This window comes from Anser brachyrhynchus (assembly GCF_964034855.1).
Source record: "Anser brachyrhynchus genome assembly, chromosome: 16".
NCBI lineage: Eukaryota > Metazoa > Chordata > Aves > Anseriformes > Anatidae > Anser > Anser brachyrhynchus.
The window spans coordinates 11491694-11519394 of NC_137734.1; the positions used below are offsets into that span (position 1 = coordinate 11491694).

At 53.8% G+C, this 27701-nt stretch overlaps 1 protein-coding gene across 7 annotated transcripts in view; it reads right to left on the reverse strand.

The window, feature by feature from the left end:
- Nucleotides 1–1549: 1549 nt before the first annotated feature.
- CBFA2T2 (CBFA2/RUNX1 partner transcriptional co-repressor 2) overlaps nt 1550–27701 on the reverse strand; it is a 63595-nt gene continuing 37443 nt past the window's right edge. For 3 of the 7 annotated variants that reach the window (XM_080557871.1, XM_080557868.1, XM_080557873.1), the window contains exons 2-11: nt 20311–20454; nt 16480–16721; nt 14170–14259; nt 13432–13613; nt 12548–12801; nt 11724–11809; nt 10388–10583; nt 7216–7287; nt 6638–6828; nt 1550–4118 (exon numbers count right to left, since the gene is read on the reverse strand). In XM_080557871.1, coding sequence (XP_080413997.1) covers nt 3834–4118; nt 6638–6828; nt 7216–7287; nt 10388–10583; nt 11724–11809; nt 12548–12801; nt 13432–13613; nt 14170–14259; nt 16480–16721; nt 20311–20454 — 1742 coding nt within the window. In that variant the 3' untranslated portion in view covers nt 1550–3833. Of the gene's footprint in view, nt 4119–6637; nt 6829–7215; nt 7288–10387; nt 10584–11723; nt 11810–12547; nt 12802–13431; nt 13614–14169; nt 14260–16479; nt 16722–20310; nt 20455–20861; nt 23432–25261; nt 25281–27701 lie in introns of those variants that run through there. The other 4 variants (XM_080557872.1, XM_080557869.1, XM_080557874.1 and 1 more) reach the window with 3 other exon arrangements.

A 27701-nucleotide genomic window follows, 5' to 3' on the forward strand; every position in this document is an offset into this window, starting at 1 on the left:
ACACCGAGGGCACAGGGGGCTGGGCATTGCTGTCACGGACCTGTGCGGTGCCCAAGCCGGACACGCAGCGCTGTACTCGTGCCACCCTGCCCAGCTACACGCGGGTACCTGCCCCCTGTGCTCCCCAGCCCCCCTCTTTTCCCACCCCCCGAGGGATGCTGCAACCCAGCAGCACCCCCAGAGATGCGGCGAAACGTGAATTTGACCGGCTCTCCCCCGTCCCCAGTTGCAGTTATTAAAACGCACTCACCCTGTGGCTGAAGGGGCAGTGGGGTGCAGCTCTCGTGTCGGGGGGGACTCTGCCGGCCGTGGCCACGCAGACACATGCAGCGAGTCACTGGGGCCAGCCTGGCTGCACGAGCAGCCCCCTGGGCGTAGGATGCGAAGGGCGGTGGCTCCCTGCACGGGTCGGGGTTACGAGGAGCAGGGCTGAGGCTGGGAGCTGCCCGCCAGCACCCCGCCACGCTGCTGCAGGGGGTCACCGATGGGCCCGAAACCCGCGGGGATTCGCCCCGTGCTGGTGGGTGGCAGCAGCCAGGGGCTCCCTGCTGGGACGGGGCGCAGGAGGGGACCCAGCTCATCCCTGGCCACAGAGGTGGGGTCGGGAGAGAGCGAGACCCTTCCCCAGCAGGGGAATAGCAGCAGCTGCTGCCAGCTTGCAGCCCCAGCAGCCCAAAGCCCCACTTGTGCCATCGAACCCAACTGCTGCCCAAGCAGGTAGGGAGTGCGCAGCCTGGCCTAGCTCCCAGCTGGGCCCCATCCTGCTCATTTGCCTAATTACATCAACGGCCCCTGATTGCCCCAGCCACAGGAGCAGGTTGCTGGGAGCAGGGGGACAGCCCCTGCAGGAGCCGTGCAGGAAGGGACCAGGGGAAAGTCGGGGGCTGGAGCTGCTCACCCCGATGGACGAGCAGAGCCAGGGCACGTCCCGAGGCAAAGTGCAGCCAGCAGCCCCAGGGCAGCTCCAAGCGCCAGCTCCTGCGCTAACTTTGCTCCTGCTGGGCCCGGGGCTACGTGCAGCCACCCCCAGCTTTGGGCAGCCCCGTTTCCCAGCCCGGTGCTTACCCTCAGTGGCACCACCCTGCTGCCAGCCCCCTGTGGCCGCAGCCCCATGCTCCAGGGCCCCCCCGGCTGCCAGGACACCCCCGGCCATGGGCACTTGGAGGCTTTGTCCCCGAGTTCTGCATTTATTTCAGGAGGGTGGGGGCACTGCTGAGCTGCTCCCTGCTGGTTCTCTGAGCCCCCCCACACAGAGGAGCCAGGCTCTGGGGTCCCCCCACTGTCCCCCAGGTGCTGGGGAGCAGGCGGCAAGGGGTTGGCACTGCAAGCTCCCCCCCCCCCCCCCCCCAGCACGCTGCAGGCTCCTCGGTGCCCCAACACAACAACGTGCTCAGAAAGACCGTGCTTAAATGTGGCTGGAAAGAGAACCAAAGTTCCCCAGCAGCCGACTCAAGTCCAGCTCTGCCTGCGCCCCTGCAGCAACCCCAGCAGCTGCCTGGGCACTGCCATAAAGCGCTGGTCCTTTAAAGAAAGAGGAATGAGGAGCTGTATGATGAATATAGTCTTTTTATTGACTACTTTTGAGTAGAACAAACTAAATACATCTGTAACAGTTTGGGTTCCTTTATACAGTACATTAAATAAGTTATGCACAGGAATGAAGTAACAAATTCCTATTACAGAATTAAATGTCAAAAAAAAAATAGAAAACTCAACCCAACAAGTCCTCTTCCCATGTCTGAATTTCACATTTATCATTACAATTTTTTTTTTAAAAAAGCAATCGTTCTAATCATGACCGTTAGTACTTCATTCATTTACACTGGGGTTAATTTTAATACACAGCCAAAGTTGCATGAGAATTATGGAAGACAATCTATTTACAAGCAATTTACTCCAGCACTGCACCGCGCTCGTTCCTTTCTCAGCCGCTCTGGCAGCGCTCGGCCCCCGCTGGCCCCCGGAGTGCGGCCAGGGCTGCAGGGAACCGCCGGGACGCCGCAGCCCCGTGTTGGGTACCTGAGGCAGCGCCGAGTTCTTGTGCGTTGTGCTGCGGACACGGGACAGTCCCAGCGGCCACTTGAGAGCTTTTGTGAAAACCAGGAGACTTCGTGGCTTTTTTTTCAAACTAAAACCTTGCCGATGCGGGACTCACCCACTCTATCCCCTGACAGCAGCTTCCAAAACAACGTTCCCCGAGGGACAAAGCTGGTTCGCTGGGTAACTCGGTTATCCCTGGGCACACCACTGACAGCCAGCAGACAGCTACACCACGGCAAACTCGGTGACTGTTCATTACATCTCTATTATTCACCTCCAATTGAAAAAGTGATCAAAAATAATTTGGGAATTACTTGCCTCATTGGGCTCCAACCCAGCAATCATACAAAAACAGTCACGGAAACACAGCTTTGCTGAATAGCTGCCTTCCTAGATCCCATTTGCGCACAGCATGTGCAATCAGTGCGCATCCCCGAGGGCACGCTCCGATGCCTCCCATCAGCCGTGCTGCCTCCGAGGGGAGAGCTCAAAGGAAGCGCCGGAGCCAAGCCCCGCTGCGTGCCCGGCGCCCCGCTGTAGCTGTTCGCGGGTCAGAGCTCCGCGGGCTGCCCCCGAGCCCTCCCTGCGCGCCGAAGCAGGGGCTCTTCTCCCACAGCAGCCTCCTGAGGCCGGTGCTGGGTCCCTGCTGCACCCCGCAGTTTTGGGTTGGGTGCCGACAAGGCGGGGGCAGCTGCACGGGGCCCCCGGGAGGGCCGCGCGTCCCCGCGCACCTCCAGTGGGGCCAGGGATCCCCAGGGTGGGTAAGAACCAGCACAAGCTGCCGAGTCCTGCATCGTTTGTTTGGCCAACGTGCGGGGAGAGAATGGGCTATAAATAACCCGTTGCAATCTTTGTGGTTAAAAACACCACCAGTAACTCTCAAACCAACAACTTCCATGCAATGAAAAAATGCTTTCTGCACAGCAAAATAATGGTAGCCAGGTGGAAAAAGCAATAACTGCCCACAAGGAATCCAGATTTGGTCTGCATGTTTTTCACTCAGCAAAGGTCCAACCCCGAGAATCACACAACTGCCTGTCCAGTTACAGAAAGGGATTAAAACCAGGCCCTCCAGAAGTGACCAGCTGTACTTCCCTGGTACTGACATTTGGTTTAGAGCTGTCCTCAGCAGACGTGTCCTCTCCTCAGCCTCTGCAGCCTGGAGCCACCACCCTCCGCAGGCAGGAGAAGAGAAGCAGGCTCAGCTATCCCCGAGCAGCTACATGTTTGTCATTGCACTAGAGAATGAGATGCTCTTGCTGGAAAATCGGCTCTGGTCTGTTCAAAGCAACAAAGAGCCAGCACGGCTAACTGAGAAACCGTTGTCTGGGCGCAAGATTAAAAAAGAAAAGATGCATATTATGGAAAAAAGGTAGCTGAATGAGGAGGCAGTTCAGACACCTCAGGAAAAGAGCCTGAGCATGTTTGACCCTTGAGAACAGGGCTCCTTGGCTGGGCGCTGCTCGCTCAGCATTTCCTGCCGGAGCTCCATGGAGGCCAGGTTCCCCCGAGCGAGTGCCCGGCCTCCCCCGGGTCCCAAACGATGCTCTGGGGGCGACCCTTTGGAGAGAGCAGCACGGAGGCACCTTGAGCGAGGCCGACCCAAGTCCTTTATGAGCCTGAAAAAAGGCAGAATGAGATGGCAAAGCCCAAGTGCTGGTGCTCTGGAGGAGGCGGCGTGGATTTGTCAATTGTGTCAAGTGACAGAAGTTTCTGCGGTGTTTTTTTTTTTTTTTCCAACTTAAAAAAAAATCGGGAAAACTAACCAAATGGACTGAACCAAAACTTTCCTTTTAGAGTCCGTTCGTTTCTATTGCTGTCACAGATGCTGGAGTGGAGGATCGAGACGTGGCTGCCGAAGTCTTCTCGAGGGCCGGGCTGGACACGCCGTCGATGCCCTTGGCGGCTGTGGAGCGCCCCGCGGGCAGAGCCAGCGGCTTGCTCTGGCTGTGCAGGCTTTGGCCGCAGATCCGGTGGTGCCTCTCCCAGTCCTTGTGCTGGCAGAAGGAGCCGCAGTACCGGGCGATGTTGCAGCCACTGCAGGTCTCGCTGGCCTTGCGGCCGCAGTTCCAGCAACTCTGAAAGGACCCAAGACACCACACTTCAGAACGGGTTTAGTTTCCAGAGCTGTAGGACAGTGCTGACTCGACAGCTCTGGAGGGGACGTCCATCCCCCTCTGGCCCAGATTTAGTAATGTTAAGATGAGCAATCCATCAAATCTTGCTATTTCACAGACCTTTGCCAAGGGTACTAACCCCTACTCCTCTGCCCTACAAAAGCCTGCCAGACTGCACTGCACACATCCTCTCCCCTAGATCCACCCAAACGCACACAGGAAACAGCAGGCAAGGACTGAAAAACACACCACAGATGCTGCTATTTGGTCTTTTTATTTCCTGTTTTAAGCAGCTCTATTTTGGTACCGCTCCCAGCCAAGCGCTCTCCGCGGGGATTACAGCGCTGCACAGGCACCATTTGCTCTGCACCCTGCCTAGCTGCACAAGAGGTCAGAGCCGGCTAATTTGGAAAAGAAAAAGCCCATTTGAAAGCCTCCCAGCCAGGTGGAAGCGCTGCCAGCGCGCAGGCTTCAGTCTGGAAGAGGAGCAAAGCCCCTCTGGCTGGCGGGCGAGGCGTCAGCTGGTGGGCTCGCAGCCCGAGCCGCTCGGCGCGAGCACGGGGGCAGGGGGCCAGCGCCGGGAGCTGCGGCCGCAGCTGCTCCGAAGAGGGGAGCGGGAGGATTAGCTTCCCTGCAGCTGGAGCCGTGCATTAGCAAACGCCTACTGGGAGGGCAGGTTCAGCTGTGAAAGAGCAGCCCCTGCCAGAGCCCCGGGCCTCTCCAACCCCGGCCCAACGGGGCACATTTCGCCGGCCGCCGCTGCCACGAAGGCGAGCGGAAGGCTGCTGGGGCAGGCGGGCGGCACGGCGCGCCCCACGCGCCCACCGACAGGGTCTGCGCCCACAGCGACTTCGGGGCTGCCAAAGAGCCCGAGCGAGCTGGTCGGGAGCGGGCAGCTGCTGGGAGAAGCAGGACTCGCAACCGGGAGAAGCCCCACGGCAGCCTGCAGTAACTGGGAGAGCTGGGACACCGCTGTGCGGCTGTTCACACTCGGAGCAGCAGCTTCAGTCGTATTGCCGAGGTTCCCCGGCACGCCAGAACACGCCAGCTTGCCAACAGGGCCCTCAGTGAAATGGGCCAGGGACATGGGGCTCACGGGGTGTTCACTCAGCTCCCAAGGCCCTGCACTGCTCCCACCCCCCTGTGCAGCAGCACCGCGAGGGGGATGGGCAGACAGGAGGAGGACGCTCCTCTGGTATTCCCCTACAGAAAGATCATTGCTTATCTCATTTCTTCCCGAGCAGTTCCACCCACTCCCATCGTGTGTTTACTGACTGCCACATTTCTCCTTCAGTGATTTAACGGGAAGCATCACAGCATGTCCACTGCTGGAATAACACCTGATGCTTACATGGCTCCTGCCGTGTGGGGTGACCAGAGCGTCCCGAACCCCGCGGGAGAAGGGAACCGGACTCGCTGCCCACGTGGCCTGAAGCGACACGAAGCCCTCGGTCCCATCAGATTTTTGGTCAGCAGAAACAGAGGCGAAGCCCAAAGTGTTTGTGCAGAGAAATGAAAGCAATAAGCCAGCCACAAGTGGCTGTGACATCGCAGCGTAGGAATTAACCGAGCAATTTGTGCTCAGTCCAGCTGAGATCTCCAAAGCCTAATGAAATGTGTTTCCAGTTAAAGAACAGTGAGAGTAATAATTAATGACTGAGGGGTGGAAAGGAATTCCCTGAGACACCCACTCAGCAGGTGTCGCTGGCTATGACAAACCAGGAGCCATCCGTTCTTTTCTGAGATGCAAAAACCTCGTTAGGTGTTACCAGCCCTCTGCAGGGCAGGGACAGCTGTCCCACATGCAGGTTTCTCCCTGATCTCATGGGATCAGAGGAGCAAGAGCACTGCAGAGCCTGTTTCTGGAGAGAAGCTAACACACGCTGCCCGGGCACGTCTTTGGTGAGCTAACAAACCGACAAGGTCCAAGGCAGCATGTATCCACCACGCTGGTCAGCACCAACGCAGGGTGTGATTACAGACCATCGAGAAATGGGTAACTCCAACCCAGTTTCTACCCTGCACTGTTCTAAAGCCTGCAAACTGCAATTCCTTATCTGCGCCCATCAGGTACTCCACAGCAGCAGATTTCTGAGCAAAGTGGCAAGCCGTACCCACCAGCACCCTTTTCTCTTTGCTCTCTAAGTGCACAGAAATCCCTGGTGGCTACCCTGGGTCCAGCTACCGGTGCCCAGCTGTGCCCTCACACAACCGCACTGCGCCCAAGGGTGCCAGAGGCTCCTCCAGAGGGGAATCAGTTTAGGCTGATTCCTCTGCCAATAAAACAAAAGCTAAAGTTTTCTTTTTTACAGTATCAATGCATCCTTTTAGTTACTGACTGGAGAGAGGCTTTTAAAAGGGAAAAGGGATGGGGACCTGCAGGCTCCAAGCCATCCCTGGGCAGGACTCAGGGCCTTGGTGAGTCCCTGAAACTCCCCGCTGGGGACGTCCCCGCAGCTGGACCGGCCCTGGCACCGTACCTCTGTAGACTCCTCCTGTTCGTTGATCACAAGGAAAGCGTCCTCAGTAGCCTGGCGCTTGGCGTCCGCAATGGTCTGCTCCATGCGAGCCCTCTCGGAGGCAATCATCTCAAAGGCCTTCTGCTCGGCCTCCGCCACGGCCTTCTGCACCTCCGACATGGCCTGGCGCTTCACCTCGTTCACGGCTTCTTCTGGAAGGGAACAGCAGCCTCAGCAGCCTGCCCGAGCCACGGGGGGACGCCAGCCTGGGCACGAGGGGGGCACGGAGCTGCTGTGCCGCGTCCCCTCTAGATTTGGGACACCCGCGGGTGGGGGACAAGGGGCTCGGTTGGCGCCGCTGCCACGGCTGCTCCCGCGAACAGCAGAGCCGGGCTCGGCCCCGCGGGCTCTCCGCCGACACCGTACGAAGGAGCACCCTTGGCAAAGCCGGGGCCGGGGGAGCGGGCAGCCAGATGTGCACAGCCTGGGGCTTTCCTGCAGCTGGGCTTCTCCAGTTGCTGCGGAGCGACGTGCAGCATCTGTGTTTACCTCAAACGATCTGGCAGCATCCCTTGCCAAGGTTCCTAACAAACACTTACCAGCTTTTTTCCATATCTCTTCGGTGACGTAGCCCGTTCCCGACCTGCTGCTGAACTCCCGCAACGAATCTGCTGGAATAAGGGACAGAGGAAAGGTTGGCAGAGCCTCATCCCGGCCCACTGCCGGCCGCGGGGTGGCTGGGGAATGCCCGGCTGCGTCTGGGGACCTGGCACAGACATCGGCCAGGCAGGGTAGGGTTAACAGGCTAAAACTTGAAACAAAGGATTCCTACAGTTAGGGCCATTCATCAAACACTTAGATGATAAATTACAACATTTAATTAGCGCCCTGCATAATTTATGATGCAGTATAACCCATTTCCATCTCCTGGTACTTTATAACAACAAGCAATGCTTATAAATATATGCCATCAAACATCTGCACTGCCCACTGGCTTGGAACATCAATCTATAGGAGCAGCAGTTTACATTAAAGGCAGCACTTTCCATTCCCAGGGGCAATTCAAAGACTCGACTCGATGGACAAAGCGTCCTGCAAGCTCTCTTGCAGTGAGAGGTGTATACATTCCCCAGCACCCGTACGCCCCCAGGGAGCCAACGTGACAGATGGGGACACTCATATGAGGATCTAAACACAGGCTGCAGAAACCTGGTACTGTCTTCTATCCGCATCCCTTTTTTTAACACTTCAGAGGAACTTTCTGAAGGGTCAGATGGCACTGGCAGAACGAAAGCTGATTCATGTCAAGGGCTGTGAGGTTATTTAAGCTCGTGGCAGTCTGCAGCGCGCCCGGGGAAGCTTCCTGACATTTAGCTGCACCTTCTCTCAACAGCGACAGTTTGGAAATTGGCTCCGGGTTCCCGGGAAGGGAGAAAACATCAACAAGGCTCCCGATAAAACCAGAAATGTTATCACCTTCAGCAGCACGGGGCTGCAAGTATCCAGGCTGTGCTACACACCGGTGCTGGAGGGCTAGAGGCTGGCTGTGCTCCTTGGGTCCCTACCCTCAGCAATCGGCTGGAGCCCGGCGCGCTTGGTTCCCCTCTCCCTGACCTCAAGCTCTGCACGCTTTTCTTGTCCTCTACGCTCTTCACAGTTCTAGAATTGTTCTAAAAGAAGCCTTCAAGCTATTGCAGAATTTATTTATTTTTAACCAAAAATTAAGTTACCTTCTTTCAGTGAAACTTTAAAAGCCATTCATAATTTCAAATCTGAAATTCAGATCTGCATGATACTCCCAAAGCAGGGCAAGGGCTGATTTAGAAGCAGGATTTTTTTTTTTAATTTATTCTTCCTTCCATTTACGCACTTGCTCCCACACTGAAGTTTCCACATACACAATCCTCCCTGTTGCTTCTGTTTAGAAGTGCTATGACTGAAATCAAACTGAGTTAAAACCCTAAGGGTAAATTAAGATTTAAAGCTGCAAACAGCAAATGCTCATTAACATATTCTATTTTAGTTGCTTTTGCTCATGTACTTGTTATTGTTTTCCTATGAAATACTCATTCTCACTGCCTGAGAACTATCAAAACTTGTTCAACTGCAGCTAAATCTAAGCTGGACCCAAATTCATTCAAATGTGCTCTTTTGACATGCAGGAAGATTCACTCTCCTTATGTAACATATTCAACTTGTTTGTATTACATCAAGTTGACATTTTGAGTTTGGCATTTATTATTATTGTTAGAAAACATGTATTTTCATTACTGAATGAATGAGATTTTTTTTTCCAGCACTTGCAGCAAATGCTTTTGGATGGAGATTAGAATTACCATCCAAATGCATAAAATCAGCACGTCAGGCTTGGATTTTGTGAAGGGTAAAAAGCCCTTGCATATTGGAGGGGGAAAAATATTCAGTTGCAATGAAGGTAATTGACTCGTGATTGAAAAAAAAAAAAAGCATTAATAACTTGAACTACAGGTAGTAGTAGCTCTTACACCAGCCTTCAGTATTTTCAGAATTAGCAGGTCCTGCCCTTTAAAATCCTTTATGCAAGACAGGCTGGAAGCAGAAGAGGAAGGAAACCAACAACTTTTCCTGCCCAGCTGGGTTCTCAGCCTTGGAGGATCCTGGTGTCGAGCTGCACCTGCTGACCTAACCCAGCCGAGGAAGACGCTCTCCCAGCACCAGCAGAAGCTGCTGCCAAAAAGTGCCTTCACACTTCAGCAAGCGCTGGTTCCAGGAGCTCATCCAGGAGCTCCCACATGGTCAATGACTCCTCTCTCTTCAAAGCTTTGAGAACAGTTATGCACTAATCAAGACTTTTTTTTAAATTCTTCAAGGTCAAAAATAGTTTGGGTTTCAGTGAAAATTGTGTGTTCTTGACTGGGGAGAGTAATGGCAGCTTTTCATCTACAAGGTAATGCTCAAAATTGCCACGATGATAGATGAATTATCACAGAAAGTGATTTACCAGCGTGAGTTTTTCCCTATAATTTCGTTAAGGGAAGTCAAGCTGATCTTTTCAGTATGTTCTATTTAACAACTCATTATCAGTCTAAAGAGTTTTAGAGCCAGCATTCGGTCACCATGCTGGAAAGAAGAAATCATTAGCCTTTTTTTTTTTTGTAAATTAAAAAGTTTACAATTAAAATGGAATCTTTTGAAATTAAAAATTCACATATATTCTTTTGTTTTCTTCTGTATAGCAGGTATTAAGAAATGTTAGCGAAAGGCATAAAGGTGGGCCTTTTCTTTCTAGAAACTGAGAAAGCTTGACTTGCAATGTGTAAAGGAGGTGAAGAAGAGAGACGGAGAAAGTCTTTTTACTAGGGCATGTAATGACAGGGCCAAGTGGCAATGGTTTTAAACCAAAAGAGGGGATTTAGACCGGGTAAAAGGAAGAAATTTTTCATGAGGAGGGCGGTGAGGCCCTGGCCCAGGCGGCCCCGAGGAGCTGTGGCTGCCCCATCCCTGGCGGTGCCCAAGGTCGCACTGGATGGGGCTGGGGGCAGCCGGGGCTGGTGGGAGGGGTCCGTGCCCATGGCAGGGGCCCCTTCCAACCCAAACCAATCTGTGATTAATTTGTATTACATTTTGAATTTATTGCAGTCTCTTTATGCTTAGTATAGCTTTGCCATAATTAGACAACTACCTTAAAGAGATCATTTTTAAAGAAAAAGGCTTTTCCTCGTACAGCGTTCCGCCCTCCCGCGAAGCCTGGCACCGCGTGCCACTCGCGGCGGGGCCGGGGGCAGCGCTTACCGCTGCCGATGGAGTCGGAGCTGCTGGGGCTGTGCTGCCTCGAGACGAGCTCGCTGCCCGCCTTGCGCGTCTCGGCCGTCTCGCTGCAGCGCCTCTTCCAGTAGTTGAGCTCCTCCCGGTCTGCCTCCTGGCAGCGCCGCAGCACCGCCATGGAGCGCCTCGTCTTCTCCACCATCTCCATGATGCAGTTCAGCGCCTGCAGGGAAGGACGAGCTTTCAGTTTTTCCGCCTGCCGACGAGGGCTGCTCCGGGATTTCTTGTTGGAGGTACCCGGGGGGCTGTGCCAGGAAGGTGAAACGCGAGTCTCTGCAGAGGAACGGGCTCTGAGCGCCGTGTTCCAGAGGGAGCAGCACCCAACCAGGCAGGTGCAGTGGGTCCCGTACCCGTGCATGGAGTGAAGGTGAGCCTGGACACAGCACGAGCTGGGAAGGAGGTGGTCACACCCACACCGTTTGGCTTTGGTCAACATCAGGTGTGGCTGAACACCTTTAGAGCCCTGCTCCTAAAGGTGGAGGCAAGAACAAACCCTTTTGCTAAGGGAATAGTGTGTCCATGCAACGCACTATTGGCTGGGGGACAGGTTTTCATGACTTTTATGACACCTCTGTCTCTGACCTAGAGGAATTGGGCTTGGTACCAGCTCTCTACAGCCACATCCCAACTCACAATATTCAGCTATGGGACTTGACACCCACACAAAACATCAGCTTTTGGATATAAGCAAGCATGGGGTCCCTCTGCATTTGTGATTAAAGCTGAATTTCAATCCCCTCTCTGTAGGGAAAACGCTCCAGTGAAGAGCTTGGACCAGCAGCCTTACTCGGTGCAGAACAACAGGCTCTGCAGAGACTCTGCCAGAAGTACCAAGTGTTGTCCATACCCAGCTGTGACCCATAAAAGGCTGGCAACCCAGGAAAAAAAGCTTTTAAAAAATAATGATGGGGTTGGTTATTCTGCAAATTCCATATATTTGCTGCACATAACACATCTGCATGCTTGTTGGTACAGTGCTGGCCTGGGCAGCTGCAGAAAAGACCTTTGCAGGGACACGGTTGGGCTTGATTGCTCTGACAGCCATGCTCTAAAGGAGAAACTCCCCAGGTCAAGCACTGAGTCCAGACTGGGTTTGGCTTTCACTGACCATGGGCAGAAGAAAAATACCAGGAAACTGCTACTGCTCCTATCTGCCCTTCCCACCATCGACCTTCCTGTGGTGGCTTGTTCATCTACTTGGAAAGCCTGGATATGGTACCAACAAGAAGAAAATCACAGACTGGGGCAGGTGAGTGCTGGGTTGTGTCCTACAGAGCTTCCCACAGCTCCCAATGTTCCTTACATGATCCAGATGCTTCCACTCATCAGCCCACTCTCTCTCTGTTAAGCGGTGGTCCACCAGCTCGTCCTGGTACCCTCCATTCAAACCTGCAACAAACCACAGCCAGAACAGTGGTTAGACAGACCAAGTGCTTTCAGAGCTGGAGAGGTAATGTGGCCCTGAAGCAACAAACAGAGCTGTATTTCTAACCATGTATAGCTGCAATTTTAAACACTTCTCAAAGAGGAGGCTAATTGCGTACTGGTGCTTTTACCCCTGCTTGTGTCACCATCTCAAAAGTGCTACAGTCCCCTCACAGGTCTGGACCTGACTCGCTTGGGAGGGCAGTTCCCTTTTTATAAAGCCGTAGGAGCTCAGAGCTCATGATTCAGGCTGCCCTGTTGGAAAGAGAGAGCTCACCTACACATCCCCAGCAGGGCTGGGGACAGAGGAGGCGGTCAAGCTCTGTTCTCTCCAGGCTTCACACATCTCCTGGCTGAGTCACCTCTGAAAAGTTCAGTTCTGTTTCCATGGTCTTTGTCTTTGCCTGCCGGGTTGGCTACACTCAACACAAACACCAGGTCCTTCCTCCTCATCCTCGGTGGCTCCACCCTTTATACATACAGAGGGAAACAGCAACTCTGCCTCTCATTCTTCCTGTTTCAAACCTTTCAATGTTAGATGTTTTCTCTGAATTCCCTACTCTCATCCTTCTGTTGGGGATGTGCCTGGAATTGCACAGCTTTAGGTGAGTGGCTGAGCAGGGGCCAACCAGGGACAGACACCTCAGCTCCACTGCTGGACCTCGCAGCTCCTACAACGGAAAGCCCGTCAGACCCTCTCACCGAGGCTGCTGTGCCTGTCCCGAATCTCCCTGTGCTCCAACATCTTGCTGGGGTCCCTGTAGAGATGGGAGGTGGCGATGTCTTCCAAGGTGTAGTGCTGGAGGGGCGGCGGGGTGGGGTGGAACTGCCCGCCGGGGTTCATCAGGGGGATGCTGAGGGCCGGGCTGTGCCGCGGCGCGGGGCTGATGGTGCACACCCGCTTGGCCGGAGGCTCCGTCGGCAGCGTCTCTCTCTCGAAACTGTTGTCTTCTCTTCTGCAACCACACCGACAGACAGGATTCGTTAGCACCGCATCAGCGTGCTCAGAAAGGGAAAGATGCAGATTTTGGGCAATGATGGTTTTACTGGGAGGTAAAAGCAGGAAGCTAAAACAAACATGCTCAACTTGGGAACAAATCCACGAAATGACCTCGTTAAAAAAAAAGTTCAAAATGCCTGAGTGTTGTGATTCATCTTTCCAGGCATGACCAAATTAAGATTTCACAGTTTTTATAAATTTGATGTGTGCTCCACATAATTACATAACGACTTTTTCTTGGAATAAAAGTAGTGAAAATGAGCTGTATCCCTCCTAGCGCTGACAGCGCCGCCGCTCTCCACCTTTCCAGCCCAGGCATTTCAGTGACCATCTACTGAACTAGTCCCTCTGGGACAGAATCTGCCTGAAAGCCCTCAGAAAGGTTCCCTAGCTGAGTTCTCAATGCAGGAGTACTGTGAGGGGAAGCTACAGCCACAGATAGTCAGCACCGTCTTGTTAACATAGCTGTTAGGAGCGCTAAGATCTTATGGTTTGGCCCTGGACACCACTTCAAATTTTGTTTCACCTTTGCTGCTGACAAAAACCACGTCCTCAGGAACTTGGCAGTGCGAAAGGCTCTTCTTACCTGTCCGGGCTGTGCCTCTTCCCGTTGCCGTTGACCTCGATCAGCAGCTCGGAGGAGTCGGCTGGGGAGGCGGTGGTGGTGTTCAGCAGGATGTGCTCGTGCTGCGCCAGGTACTGGGACGGCGTCTGCTTGGCAGCCCGGGCGCAGTGCAGCAGCTCGCGCTGGAGCAGAGGGAGGTTGGCCTGGAAAACAGGCAGAGCTCTGCTTCACGCGGGCTGCACAGGCATTTGCTCCACACACAAAACCCCTCAGAGCAATAAAGGATGAAGCCTGGGCCCCGCTCAGTGTGTTCCCTCCCGGGATGCCCGCACCGTGCAGATCTACCTGCGCGTTCTCAAGGGCTGAGCACGACCCGAAGCTGGCGCACGTGAAAACAAAGCGCTGGGGGAAGCGCTGCGTGCTTCCAGCATCTAGCTGCTCCAGGCACGCTCCGTATGCCAACACCCCAAATATTCTAGGTCTGAGCACTGGCAAATAAGATTGTGGGATCAGAAGGTGCAGCATGGAGCTTGGTTTGTCTCACTTATCCCTGACACACAAGCAGACATATGTGGCACTCATTACAACGTTAGCTTCCCATGAGCCAGTCGCACATGGCGATCGCTACGGTCTGCGCAGTCTGTCTTGGACTTCAACGAAATTGTTCTGATGCTTGAAATGAGAGCTAGTAGTGACACGCTGCCAAGTAGCACAGACCAACACACAAATTGTTAGCAAGCCCCATCAGCTCACTGTCACCTTCAGAAAGGGGATCACAAATGGCCTTAGGGGGAAGTTCGTCGCCTCTTGCAGCTTGCAGTGAAATTCCTCAATTGTCACCGTTGAGTTCTGAGAAAAGAAATTAAGAAATGAAATGACAATTTGTTCTTATTTTTAGACACTTGGGAAACAGCTCAAAATGAACAGAACTGGAAGGGAGACTGCATCTGCCATGACAGGACTGACAACGTTTGCATCGGATCCCGCCTAGCACAGCCAAAAAGACTCAGGTCAATGGAGCAGAAAGATCTACCGCACCAGGCAAGGGGTGAACGTGGCACACAGCCAGGCGCTCCCAGCTCTGGGGAGGGAGGCAGGGACCTGCTCCGGAGGCAGCGGGACCCAGCTGCCACCTCCTGCACCCTGGCCAGGTGGCCTGGGGCAGGCCAGGGGAGCCAGGCAGTGGCTCCAGCTGCTCTGAGCTGCTCTCCTTCCCTTCCTTCCTCCCTTCCAGCTCAGCTCATCCAACCTACCTGCCATCCACAAAGTCACCGCCAGCCTGCTGCTCACCCCAGTGGCACGGGCTCCCCCAAGGCTGTTTAGGCTGTGCGCTCCCTGGACAAGCAGCATTTGATACGCTGCACATACAAAGCTCGTCCCTGCAGCAGTAATTGCTGTCAGGGGTGAGAATGATGAGCAGAGGAACCTGAACAGCTTTTAATTTCCTTTCCAAAGTGGTAAGCTAAGATACTACCTTACATCCACAGAAATATACAGGCCCGCCTTCTTTCAGAGGCAGCATTTTGCATCCCGTGCTCAAGTTCCGTGAAAACCCGAGGCTGCATACAACCCCACGTTTGTTCTGCCCTTGCCAATCTGGGAAGCAGAAATACTCCATGCCTGCAGTCCAGCCCCATTTGCTGTGCACTGAGCCTCAAGAGCAAGCCTGCCAAAAAGCAGAGGCCAGCTCAGGAGCTGTGCTGGGTGATGGTGCAGCTGGGCAGGTGGCATGGTGCTGTGCTCCAGGCCCTTGGCTAGGCTTGCATGGGGATTGCACAGCCATTTCTACCAGCGAATTTGTGAATCTGCAAGTCTTAGATACAATCCTGCAGCAAGACCCATTCTTTTCTTTTCTGAAGGACGCTTTCAGCTCTCCGAAGATGCAAAGAGGCAGGAGGCTATACGTCTACTGTTTGTGCAGGCACGCACCACCACCGATCTCAGGTATTGCAAATCTCAGGTATTGCATTGAAATGGGATTTACCAAGCCCCTTTCTGTCTTTGCACCTTCAGACTGTCCTAAATACAAACATGACTGAATGACAGTTTGCACAGCCACCGATTTCTTTGTTAATGCAGGCGAAGCAGCAGAATATCAGAAGCTGAGGCCTCCAGCTGCAGTAGCACATTTCCCATCTCCTACAGACCTCGGCAATAGTTAACTCTGCAGTGCTGGTGGGGCTGTGTTAAGCTGTGCGGGACAGCCCATAAAGAGGAAAGAAGCCCATTAAATACACACTGTGCTCAGCACTGCATATCAGAACTGAAATGCTTAAAGCATCATGATGTTCTCCACACACTCCAGACTTCAAACTGGACTTCTGTAAAGGAGTAGACGCAGACACTAACCCCACACGGCCTTTCCAGAAGCCCCAGAATTCAGCATCACCCTCTTTCCCCTCAGAAAGATGTGCTTTCAACGCCCCCACAACGTACTGTGGAGCTACAGGAAATAGGATGGGGCCCTGGGCATGACAGGCTCACCAGTTACCCACAACGGGGCTTTTTCAAAAGAGCGCACAAGCCATTGGTTTGCAGTCAGAGGTGCTTTCAGACAGAGCGGCTTTCAACTTTCAACTACCAATTTTCCAGAAGTCGTAAATCCCTTCTACTCTAGGCTTATAGGGTGCAAGGAATAAAATGTTTCCCTAGTAGAAAACTACAGTCTCCTCTGAACTGTGTGGAAGTTTCACCCACAACAGCAAACCACATCCAGCGAGGATGGCAAAAAGCCCCAGGCACGCAGCTTTTGTAATCAAGTTCAGCCCAAAATCTTCTAGGTTTCCTTAAGCTCAGCTGCAGCCGGGCTCATGTCAAAGCAGCGCAACTGGCCAAATAGCTTTTGAAACCCACTGAAGACAAGAAAAAAAAAAAAGTCAGCGAGTTTACCAGAAAGCATAAACATTGCAGAGTCGTGCTTAGTCAACAGCCCCGCTTGTAAAGACACACACGGTTGTGCAATGCCGGCACGTGGCAGCTGCCAGGATCCCATCACTACGATGCTTTTGCCACAGCAAAGCCCCCGCGGCCGCTCTGCGGCTTCGCAGGGCTGTGCTTGGTGGTGCTTACCACTAAGGCCAGGACGAGGGTCCGGACCTTCTCCCCGATCTCTGGAGAAATGTCATTGCCAAACTGCTGCAGGGTGGTGAGGAAGCGCTTCAGCTTGCTGAGCTGCCGGGCGCCGCACGTGGCTGGGAGCTGCTGGTTCGTCAGGGAGGAGGAGGAGGAGGAGGCAGGGCCGTTGCTAAACCGCTGGGGTGGGGACGGTGCCCCATTGAGCGTCGGGGGGGAATGGTTTATCCCGTTGGGCACTGCAAGGCAGAGACAAAAGCGTTATCGGCGTGAGGCGGGCATGTCCCCAAGGGCTGCTGTTTAAGAGGATGGAGATGGTCACCAGCAACCTTGCTCGGGGCGATGTTCTGGGTGGGCCCTCGTGCACAAGTCCCCCTCCTCCAGGTCCGGTGTCCCCACAGAGTTAGGGTTCAGACAATATTCAGACAAACCAGGTGCCCCTCGGTTTTCATTTGAGGCAGCTCAAGGGGACGGGGGTCAGGCTGCACGAAGCTGACGCCACGGCAGCCCACATCGTGCCACACGCTCAGCCCAAGGAATTGAACGTGCCTGATCCCAAAGTTTACAGCCCTCGGCAAGAACTACCAAGCGGTGTTTTTCTGTCTGTGTCATGCAGAAAATGACCCCAGCTGATCCAATAATCCCCCCCCCAGCCACATCGTTTACAGGCAGCCCGCAGTGCTCGCCGCAGCCTGGGACCTGCTGACAGGCACCGAAGCTCAGGCGCTGCGGAGGGCTGGCGGCACGTCCTGAGGGGTGCCTCCTGCCCCGTGCGCCCAGTCGCGCGCCTCCCCGGGGACTTGCAGGGCGTTTCGCAAGCACGCTTGTTTTCCCAACCTGGTCCCATCTGCGACTTTGCCTCCTCTGAGCAGAAAGCGTGTTGAAACAGACTTCGGTTGTGGAAGTTTGGGAAGTCCGCAAGGGATTAGAATAAATTGTTGACATCCCCACACTGCCGTTGTGCAATCTGAAGTCGTGTCTGGGAAATGGTGGAGAGCAGCTGTGCGCTTGGGGCCCAACTCCTCACAAACCCAGAATTTTAGAGGTGAAAAGTACATCATCTAAATACAGTTTCAGCTGCCGCACTGGGTTATCCTTAAAAGCCCAGACCCAAACCCTTTGTGGAGGCGAGTGCTGAAGGACACCAGAGCCATTGCTCTGCCAGAGCTGCCCTCGCACCCTGGCATGCCCGGGCAGGGGAAGGCGTGTGCTACTCCTGAAGGAGCACAGCACGTAAAAAATGCAAAAACTTCCACCGCGGTTTCACAAAGATTGCTTCTTGGCTCTTCCAAAGAACACCACCGGTTAGGGGTTTTCAGAGAAAAATACGGGACGTACTTGAGCAGTTAAACCGCCCTGGGGCACACCGAGGTTGTGCAGGCTCCACGCACCTGGACCTGCCGTGGTGAGCCCGGGGAAGATGAACCACAGTCAGTTAAGATCCAAGGGAAAGATAAGGCTGAAGAGACCTTCAAAGCTGGCTCGTGCTAACCAAGGGGTGAAAGGCTTTTTTGGGGCATAACAAAGACACGTCCCTTTGCACGCACAGGGACGATGAAATGAAGGTAAATTCTCATTTCAGGTTGTGAGGACAGAGGTGTAAAGGCACAATGAGCTCATGCTTTCTCTTATGGATCAACGCAACTTGGGAACTTCTTGTCCACACCGGCTTCCCCGAGCCAGTACAGGAGCAGATACATCCTGCAGAGACACTGCACGCACCCACGGGATTAGCAATACGCGGTGTACCAGCAAGCACTGAGCTAATTTGAAAGGTAACGACAAATACTCATAACGAGCATTTAATTCATAATACAAATGTTATAAATATGGTGCAAAGACACCCAGAAGGAGCTCCGCTCAAGCAGAGGCGGGCTGCTCAGCTCTGTGCTCTCTGAAGCCTGCGGCCGAGGCACTTTGCCCCATTCTCTATTTCTCTTCCTCTTTTCTTTCACAGGAAAGAGGAGGAGAGCACAGGCTGCTCTGTGTGCAGGCAGGAAGAAGCAGGGGCTGCAGGGGCTGCAGGGGCAGGGAGCTGCCCAGGGCAGGAGGCAGCGGTTGATGAACTCGGGCGATGCTGCGGTAGCCCAGCAAGCCGGGGCTGTCTTTAGATGGACGCAGCTCCGGTAACTGCTCTCAGCATTTTTAGGCTCACCCTGTCTGACCCTCTTGCAAACTGGATTACCGCAGAGCAGCTGGCAGTTATCTGATCCTGCCTATCTCCAGGATCTGCTCAGCCACAGACCATGGAGCCTTACCAGGTCCTGTGCTCCAGATGAGAAAGCAGCGCCGAAGCAAGCGAGCGTGGGGCTGGGGAGACGGCACACAGACCCTGGTGGAATTACAGGTGTGAGGAGGAACAGAAAAGTCATCGCCTGGGGCCACACCATTAAAATCTGCTTTAGGTACTGAACAGTCTAAGACTTCCCTTGTTTTTCCAGCCCTTCTGTTACCGGTTTGCTGCCTGAATGCAGGCAAAGCCCTCCTCTAGTGTGCTCCTCCTCGCTTACCCATGCTGTGGGCTTTTACAGGGCAGGGTACGCGCAGGCTGGCTCTGACCAAGACCCTTAGGCACAGCTGAGAAGTTAAAAAGCAAGAGTAAACTTCATTACAGGTTGCAGCTCTCATCTCTCTTGAAAAGAGGCAATTAAGTCATCTGGAATCAGCAGATTCAGGCTACTTGGACCTTAACAGTGTGTCAAACAACCTTATTGGAAAAATTAATTTCTGTCACTTTGCTAATGGTCTTTTTCTGCCTTCGCAAAAGGAGAGCCATTAAAAAACCCTCAGTGTATAAAGATGGGGACAACGTGTCTGGCGGGATAACCCAGTGATTAGCGTTATTGCCAGCATCACTCAATACATTAGTGAGTGTCCTGAAAGAGAGGCTGAATTGTAAATCTGCGAAATCCCCTGCCAACATGAAACCGTGAGATATCCCAGACACCACTGTGGATAGCAAAGCAATACAAAACCAGCTAGGGAGACTGTCAGCACCGGGAATAAAAGGCAGGCAGAGCCTGAAAAGTATGTATGTGCCACTTGCGGGGGTAAGATAATTTCAAGCCCAAATGTTAAGTAAAATTGCTTTGCTCTGGAATAATGCTTTTAAAAGAGGATGACTTAAATGTTGTATAAGGGGGGGGGGAAAGGAGCTTGTGCTCTTTCTAGAAAAAGGCCATTTGGGGAAGCCACCTCCAAGCAACACCCTGCTAGGTGAAGGAAGCTGCTGGCGTGTGCGAGGCTGCTCTGCGGCTGGGCAGTGCAAGGATGAACTGTAGCTTAATAGGAAAGATTATGAAGCAAACATGGAGAAAAGAGAATCTGGATGGACAGCAAGGAATTTCTGAGGCTGGGAAATTAAAAGACGAAAACTTTCTAATCTCAGCTGCAGAAATGCTGTCTGCAAAGCAAGATACAGCAGAGTGGGAATTAACTCCTCCAAAGATACAGTGAAAAGCCTAGCTCTTGGCTCCTTTGAAGCCAACCTGATAAAAGACTCCAATTTCTTAAGGAGTTTATTGCAGAAATCAGGGCTGCACCTGCAAGGAGAGTGACTTGAAGCGACTGCAACAGCACTGGGGCCAAGGCAGGAGCTGGCAGGTGGTGGGGGAACATTACAGACCCCATCACACGTCCTGCATAAGCAGCGAAGCAGCAGGATGCCCCCAGCCCTCGCTCCATTACCACTATGCGGCATTGCCAACGCCCGCCATGCTGGCTAGCGGCCCTGGCAAACAGCTGAAACCCCACCAGTGACTTCTACAAGCCAAGTTCCCTCCTCGCTGGAATTAGTCTCGTGGACAGGCAGTGTTACTGGTGCCTTACGTGCAGCTGGGGTGAAGGACACGGGCCGGGGGCCGCCGGGGTTGACGGGGGGCAGCGGCGGCATGTTGGGAGGAGAGGATCTGGACTGAATCTTCACTTCCACAGGCGATCCGGGCATCACTGGCACCCTCTTCTCACCAGCAACTGCACAAAGAGAATGTGGTAACGTTATTGACAGTCACAGATGAGGATTTCCCCACTGAGCTCGCGAAGCAGAGTTGCGGTGGTGAAGATGAGAGGAGGGACAGTCACACAGGCCTGCCCGGCTGCTCTGCACGCAGGAAGGGGCAGGGTATGGACCTGTGCAGGTGGCCACACACCTGGGGTGCAGTGGGCACCCCGAGACCCTGACAGACAGGCTCAGGACGCTGATGTTCACCATCAAAGTCTCTCAACCATACTTTCTCACCCCTCAAGCCCAAAAATGCTTCCACAAACATTTTCCTATTTGCTTTGCTTCCCCTCATCCTTTAAATCCCCTCGGTACTCCCAGGTACGCCCATCGCAGTTCAGGGGTTGGTTGAATGTTTGGTTTTTAAAAGCAAACTCACAAATCAAGCGTTCTGTGCCCCTTCTCTCCCCCATGAACGCCGAGAGCAGCCTCCCCGCGCTGCACAGACGCGACCGCACACGCACGCATGAGCAAGCCCGCGCGGCGACGCAGTTCCTGGCCCACAAGGAAGCGCACGGGTGCCTGGAGGCAGCGCCAGCCCCTGCCGAAACCACAGCCCCTGCCCTTCGCCTCCCGCCTGCTGCTGAAGGCTGGGTGCCCAGGCAGCGCGCACCGCCCCGCGTTTGCTGCGCCTGGCCCCGAGACGAATCCTCCAAAACCACTGCCAGGTCTGAGCTGTGAGGCGGGTGGCATCCACGCCAGCAAGCTACCGAAATTGTCAAAGGGTCTTGAAAACAAGTCAACACAAGGCATCTGCAGCCGCTCTCCTGTGTGGGGCCTCCGGTGTCTAACGCAGCTCGGCTGGGGTGGCTGCACTCCTCGCTCCAGCATCAGGCTCCGAACTCATCCTCGGAAGGAAGCAAGACAGAAATAGGAAATACGTGCTAATGCAAGCCTTTTTTTGGTTTTGTTTTTAAATCCAGACAGAAAAATACTTCTGACACTATAAACGAAGCCTGAGCATCTCCGAAGAGCAGCCAAAACCTCCCCAGGAGGCACTGGGCACCGCAACCTCCGCTGAGCAGCGCGGGGCCACCCGACGCGAGCCATCCCTTCAGCAACGCGCTGACCACTTTCTGCTCCTCCGAGCGACGCCTGTCTCATTTGATTAGCTCACTAATGAGTTGTGACTGCGTTCCAGCATGCCCTTCACAAAAACGTTGACAGGTTTCCAGCATGTCCATCTGTGCCCTGGTTTGGGGGCGGCGTGGGGAGGGAAGGGGCTGCCAGTTGTCTTCCCCTTCCCTCCCTTGCGTGCAGCCCAGAGGATGCCATGCTTCGGGCCACCTGCTTTTTGGGCGATGGAGCCAAGGGCCCAGAGGAGCAGCTTGATGTGGTGCAACCATCAGCACCCGGCAGTGGTGAGCAGCGGGGCCAGTGGGAGTCCAGCGGGAGAGCTCCCCTTCGATCCAGCTGAGAAGAGATGAAACTCCGAGGCTTCGATGCTTGCAGAGGGTGAAATGGAGCAATTTTCTTCGGCTGCTGTTGGTAAGCGGAGACATCTGGACCCGCAAAATGGGTTTGTGCTCCCAGGAAAGTCGCTGCTCAGCACGCTGCCAAAGGAGCTCGCAGCGCGTCGCAGGGACGGAGGCAGGCAGCAGAGCGACACGTGCGTGCCCCTTCCCTGCCAGGCAGGGCTCCTCTGCCCGGGTCTCCTCCGCCACGTGCAGCTCGGCTGGCGAGCTCCCTGCCGCGTGATGCCCCTGCCAAATGGGTGCTGGTCGTTGCTAGCATCTGACCGGGGCTCCTGCCACTTGCGCAGCCTGCATCACCTGCTGAAAGAGAGTGCTTCCGAATCCACCGTTGGAAAAACCAACACAGGGCAGCCACCGTCCTGACCTGCGCCTGGGACAGCTGGCTCCTATAATTAAGGGCAGGCGATGCCTCTTTAAACTGCTGTTAGAGAGACCGCATGCCGTAATCAACCGCTGGTGGCATGCAAATGCACCTGTGCCACACAACACCGCTGTTTTTACAAATACCTGTCAGCTGTAAGAAAACCAGCTCTCAAATTCTGGCAGCTCCTATTAAACGCTGCGTTCCCGCAAAGAGAAGCGCTGAGCGGACAGCGAAGCCGTCTCGGGAACACCACCACCAAACCTGCTCCTCCGCCACTCCTGACAACGAAGCTGCCGCCCCCGGGAGCGCAGCCACGGCGAGCTGGCAGGCGAGCCCTCCGCAGGCAGCCGCTGGCCGGGAATCCGCTCGGCGAGGCGCGAGCACCTGCCTTGCCACCGCGCGCCCTGCACGAGCTGGCTCCTTTATTTCCCCTATGCCACGTCCCCGCTAAAGCCAGCGAGGTAACAAATTCAGTTCGTTATTCCTAGCGTGGTTTTTTTTTTTCTGGTTGCAGGGCTATCTGGGGGAGGCAGGGGCAGCGATGAATATGTGTTGAGGACCCGTGTTTTCCTGCCACTTCAGCACCGCTGGAGTAACTGGGGTGGTGCGGCTGGAATCGCTGTGAAATCCACGCTCGTGGCGCTGCCACGGTAGCAGGTTTGTGTCTTCGTTTCAGCCTGCCTTCCAAAACCAGAATTTGCTAGGCTTTGCTACCACAAACAAAGCGGAGAGATACCAAAGCCACGGGAAACTAATTAATTTTAACACAATAACGTAATAACGACACTAATACGATACTGCCAACTATTCAGACGCGTTTGGTCCCACTCACACGATTTGACACCAGCGTGCCTCTCCCTGCCATTCGTGCACAAACACAGCAGTCGTACAACCAACAAAACACGGCCGCAGGAAGACCACCAGTGTTCGTGCACACAGGTAACATTGCAGCGGGTAGATCTATGGCAAGGGCTGGAGGAAACAAACCCCTTCTTTCCTCCCACCCTAAGCAAATGGAGCAGAGGAGCCAAAGAGTCAGAGCCTGGTCTGAGTTCGCTTGCTCCATCAGGGAAGAGAGACCAATCCTTCAGGTTTCTCCTCCTTCCTCCTAAAGCAGTCCTAGGGCATGTTAAATACGGCGCCGGAGCACCCGCAAAGAAAGCAGAGCTAATTAAGGTAATTTGCAGCGGGGACGGGGGGAAGTCAGATGGAGTTTGTTCCCCCAAAATAAACCCAGTCACCGCCGTGCTACTGCACAAGGCACCGAACCCAAGCCCCAGGAGAAGCCAACACCTCCTCTTCCGGGCGTGCTGACAGACAGGCAAGAAGCAAACAGGACTGTTAAATTTAAAAGCTTCCTGCTAATGACCTGGGACATCTATAAACACAGATAAAAACCATCTTTCTAAAACTCCCGATTTTTAGTCCAAACACATCCATTTAATGAGAGTCATGTGGGCAAAGCAGACCGTGAACAAGGACTCGAGTCAGCCTCCCGTTGACCCGGGGCTACAAACGAGCCAGCGGGTCTGTCCCTGGAGGAACGACGCCTTCCCCAACTCTTTCTCCCACATTTCAGTGTTTGGATATATTTACTTGCTCACCAACGGCAACACCCAGATGCACAGAGGATGCTGAGAAGCTCCTCAGAACGCCTGCGAGTCCCACCAGCACGTCAGCCACCTGAAACCGTGCTTCAGTGCCACCGGGGCTCTTTGGGTCACACCGCCAAAAAGAGCAATTCTTGTCAATGACCGAATGCTCCAAGTCTCAGAGCAGGACGTCTGCCTACACCGGTAATGTTGATGGGTTCTCCATCAGAAAGGCTTCCCTCCAACCCCAACCGAGACCTCGGTGCCGGACGCGCAGCCACCCCGGGCTCCTCACAGCCGCCGTCCCTGCCGAAGGGGGCTGGGCTGGAAGGTTTGCTCTCATGGCATCTCCTTTAGAAACATTTACAAATGTTGTGTCGTTATTTTTCCAACAGAGCCTGCAGGACACAGATTGAATGTGTTTATGGCACAACGCTTTTGCCATTGAGCTGCCAACCATCAAGACTTTGCAGCGCCACGCGCTAACTTGGCGCCCAGAAACAGCAAATGTCAACTGGGGAAGAGGATGAAGCGCCGTGGCCACGCGGGGCGGGTGGGAGAGCTGCCTTCACGGCCCGGGAAGTGCTGGAGATCCACATGGGAAGATGATTCACTTGGAGCAAAGCAAAACCCGAGCACGGCGATGCTGTTTTAGTCTTGGCTTGGTGCGAGAATTTCATATTCTCAAAAAGCTGATGAAGTCTGAAGAGCAGATTTCACAGCGATCGGAGTTACAGATTTCAGATGCTGCAAAGCTTCTGGCTGGATCGGGGACAGCTGTAGGCATATTTAAGTTTATGCTGCGTGCCCTACATATCGCGTGTCCCAGTTACGGACCCAGGTGTACAAGAGACCACGAGGTCCCCTACGTGGAGAGGAGGAAGAGCCAAGCTGCACACATCACGCGAAAATCCAGGGCTCCGAGTGGTGCTCAGGGGAGAAGCCCCATGCTCTGCTCACCAAGGCTTGAGCTCCCTTGAGCTGTACGAAGCAGGACATGCCTTGGAGCAGGCGGTCTGAACACCCAGACAGATTTCATTGGGTTTATTTTCTTCAAAGAAGTCTTCTGGCTATCGTGTTTAGTATAAAGAGAGTGTTGCTATGATAGGTAACCTCAGAAGAATGGCTAACATTTGCTCCCATTGTAAACTGTATAAAGAAGCCGCTTTATTAATCTCCTCATGCTTGCGGGTTTGAGAAAAGGAAAAAGGCACGAGTAAAAATAGTCACACGTTAGGGACTATCTCAAATACTCTGGAGCTGAAATTAATTCTTAAATGCCTTTAGCAATTAGGGAGCAAACTAAGTAAAGAAAGAAAAATGCTGCGTGATGGAAGCAGGACGTTACCTTCCCCAGCAAAGCAGGACCAGGAGGAGCCCGAGGACGGCCGCGGATGCCCGGGGAGGCAGGCGGACAGCCCAGCACACCCGTCGCTCTGCTCTTGGCTCTGCAGAGCGATGCAAAAGCAGAACCCTTGATCTGGCGGCACCAGCTGAGCCCCGAGTTTGCAGAGAGCAAAGGGCACAGGAAGAGAGACAGCCACCGACACGATACAGAGAACGTAGAGCTTTATACAAATTTACATAATAACGTTTATACGGGCACAACTAACACCATACAGCAACCCCTGTGTGAGCACAGGGAGTATGTGCTGGCTCTTAAACCCTGCTGCCAGCTCAAGAGAGTAAAGCCTTTCCTCTTCCTTCACAGGAAAGCGATTCAAGCCAGTGGCTGAGTGTTTGGAGGGCACACGCAGCACAGACATTGGTATCTCCAAGTATTTTTGATGCAGGTGTAGGATCCCCTTGGCTCTCTGTCGCCAGCTCAGAAGGCAGGAGGAACCTGCCTGCGCTGGCACCGATGCTGTGGCTCCTCCTGCCAAAAGCTGCACGGAGCCTGAACTGTTTCTCACAAACCCGTTCGGTAGATTCAGGCACTCCAGCTTATCGTGCTCCAGCTTTTTGTGGAAGTCAAAATATGAAACACGTTGGAAGAAATAAGGAAGAAGCACGTTAAATAGGATACAGTGCCGCACAGCTTTTCGCTTCTGCAGCTTGCAGGATGGAGACAGCAGTCTCAAAATGAGACCCCGTCAGCACGGCTTGGGCCCTGACAAGGTTTTGCTTTTAGTCGATGTCTTCTGAACACATCCCTGTCCACAACGGGTTTGTCTAGGGGTTCGAAGTCAGAGGAGTGAAGTAGGTAATGGCTTCAGGCGAAGATAAGAGGTTTAATTGGAGCAAATGTTTTCACCTTTCATATAGAGTAGGCAGAACGTGCCCCAAACCTAAAGAGCCACCCTAAAGAGCCACCCCTCATCTCAAAGCGAAGAGCCCCGGGTTCAGATCTGCCACTCCAGCTGCTGTCCCGGAGCAGAGCCCAAGGTCAGGTCTGGCATGACAAAGCTGTCGGGCACAACAAAGCTGTCGGGCACGACAAAGCTGTCGGGCACGTGGGCGCCTGCTTGGAGCCAGCCACGCAGGCACCTTCTGGAGCCCACTGAAAGGCAGAGACCTCCGAGGGCAGCTCAGCCCGTCCTAAAATATTCATCAAAGCAGGTGAGATGAGCCACGCTCTAGATGTGCCTCCATTTCCACTGGCCCTAGCACCTCAGATGACCGCTTGGACTAGAGGCATAAATAATAAAATGCCTACAGGTCAGCCAGACGAACCCTTCTAGAAACAGCCCTTTGAAGCAGAGGCTCATTTCCCCCCCCATTTAAATGGGTAAAAGTCACAGGTTTAGGTTAAAGCAACACAAAGCTTGTCTAAATGGAAGAGAGACCATTTGCAAGAGGGAAGCTGAGGACCCCGGTGCCCTCTCCGGTGGCTGGCAGGACCCTGCCAACGGTCTAGGAGAGTTCCTTTAACATAACGGACCTAATATATTGTCCTGGAGAACAGGCCAGGGAAATGGCCCCAAAGCCTCCCTTCCAGCCCAGCCGTGTCTGGGATTACAAGGGCCCGCTGCAGCAGGCTTGCTTTGCAGGGTTCCCTGTTGATAATCTGAATGCAAACGAGAGGCAGCATCAGTGTAACCTGACCCGATAATGTAAATAGGGTGAAATGAAATATGGTTCGCCACCTCCCCAGCTTTGGCGAATGTTTATTTTGAATAACATGCTTATCTGCTCCAACTGCTCACCATCTGTTTTCAGTCTCCACCAAGCTAATATTTTTCACATTTAGGAACTGAGAAATGGGAAGAATTACATTTAAATTTTATTAACATCTTTCCTCTGCTCTAAGGTTGCCTTTCCCTCCCCTTGACAGCTCTAAGCCATCTGCAGAGCACCTTTGCAGCTCTCCAAGGCTTGCAGATAACCTCTCATCTGCATGCAAAGCAACAGAGCCGTTACTCAGACTTCCAGCAGACGCTGTTTACGGCTGCTCCATCGCAATCTCTCCATCACCTGCTTCCAGGCAGCTCCCCAAAGCTCAAAATGAAATCACGTCGCCTAGGAAAGACCCAATATTTTATCTTTTTGCAGCATCACTGCATCAGAAAGCGACGAAAGGGAAAGGCAGAAGGTAAGCATGAAACGGGTCAGTGGCAACGCTGGTCAACTGAGTCCACTCGCTCCTGTCCGCCTGCCTCCGCGCTGAGGCGGGGAGTTGTATAAGACGATACTACAGCATCTGTTGCAGCGGGTAACTTATGTTACTGCAGGGATACTTCCTCCGCTAAACGCCATCAGCCTATTTTTACACTGTTTTGCTTGGGTTTATAGCACATCTAGGCTCCTGATCTGCGAGATGCTGTGGGAGTGGAGAGGACTCGGCACCT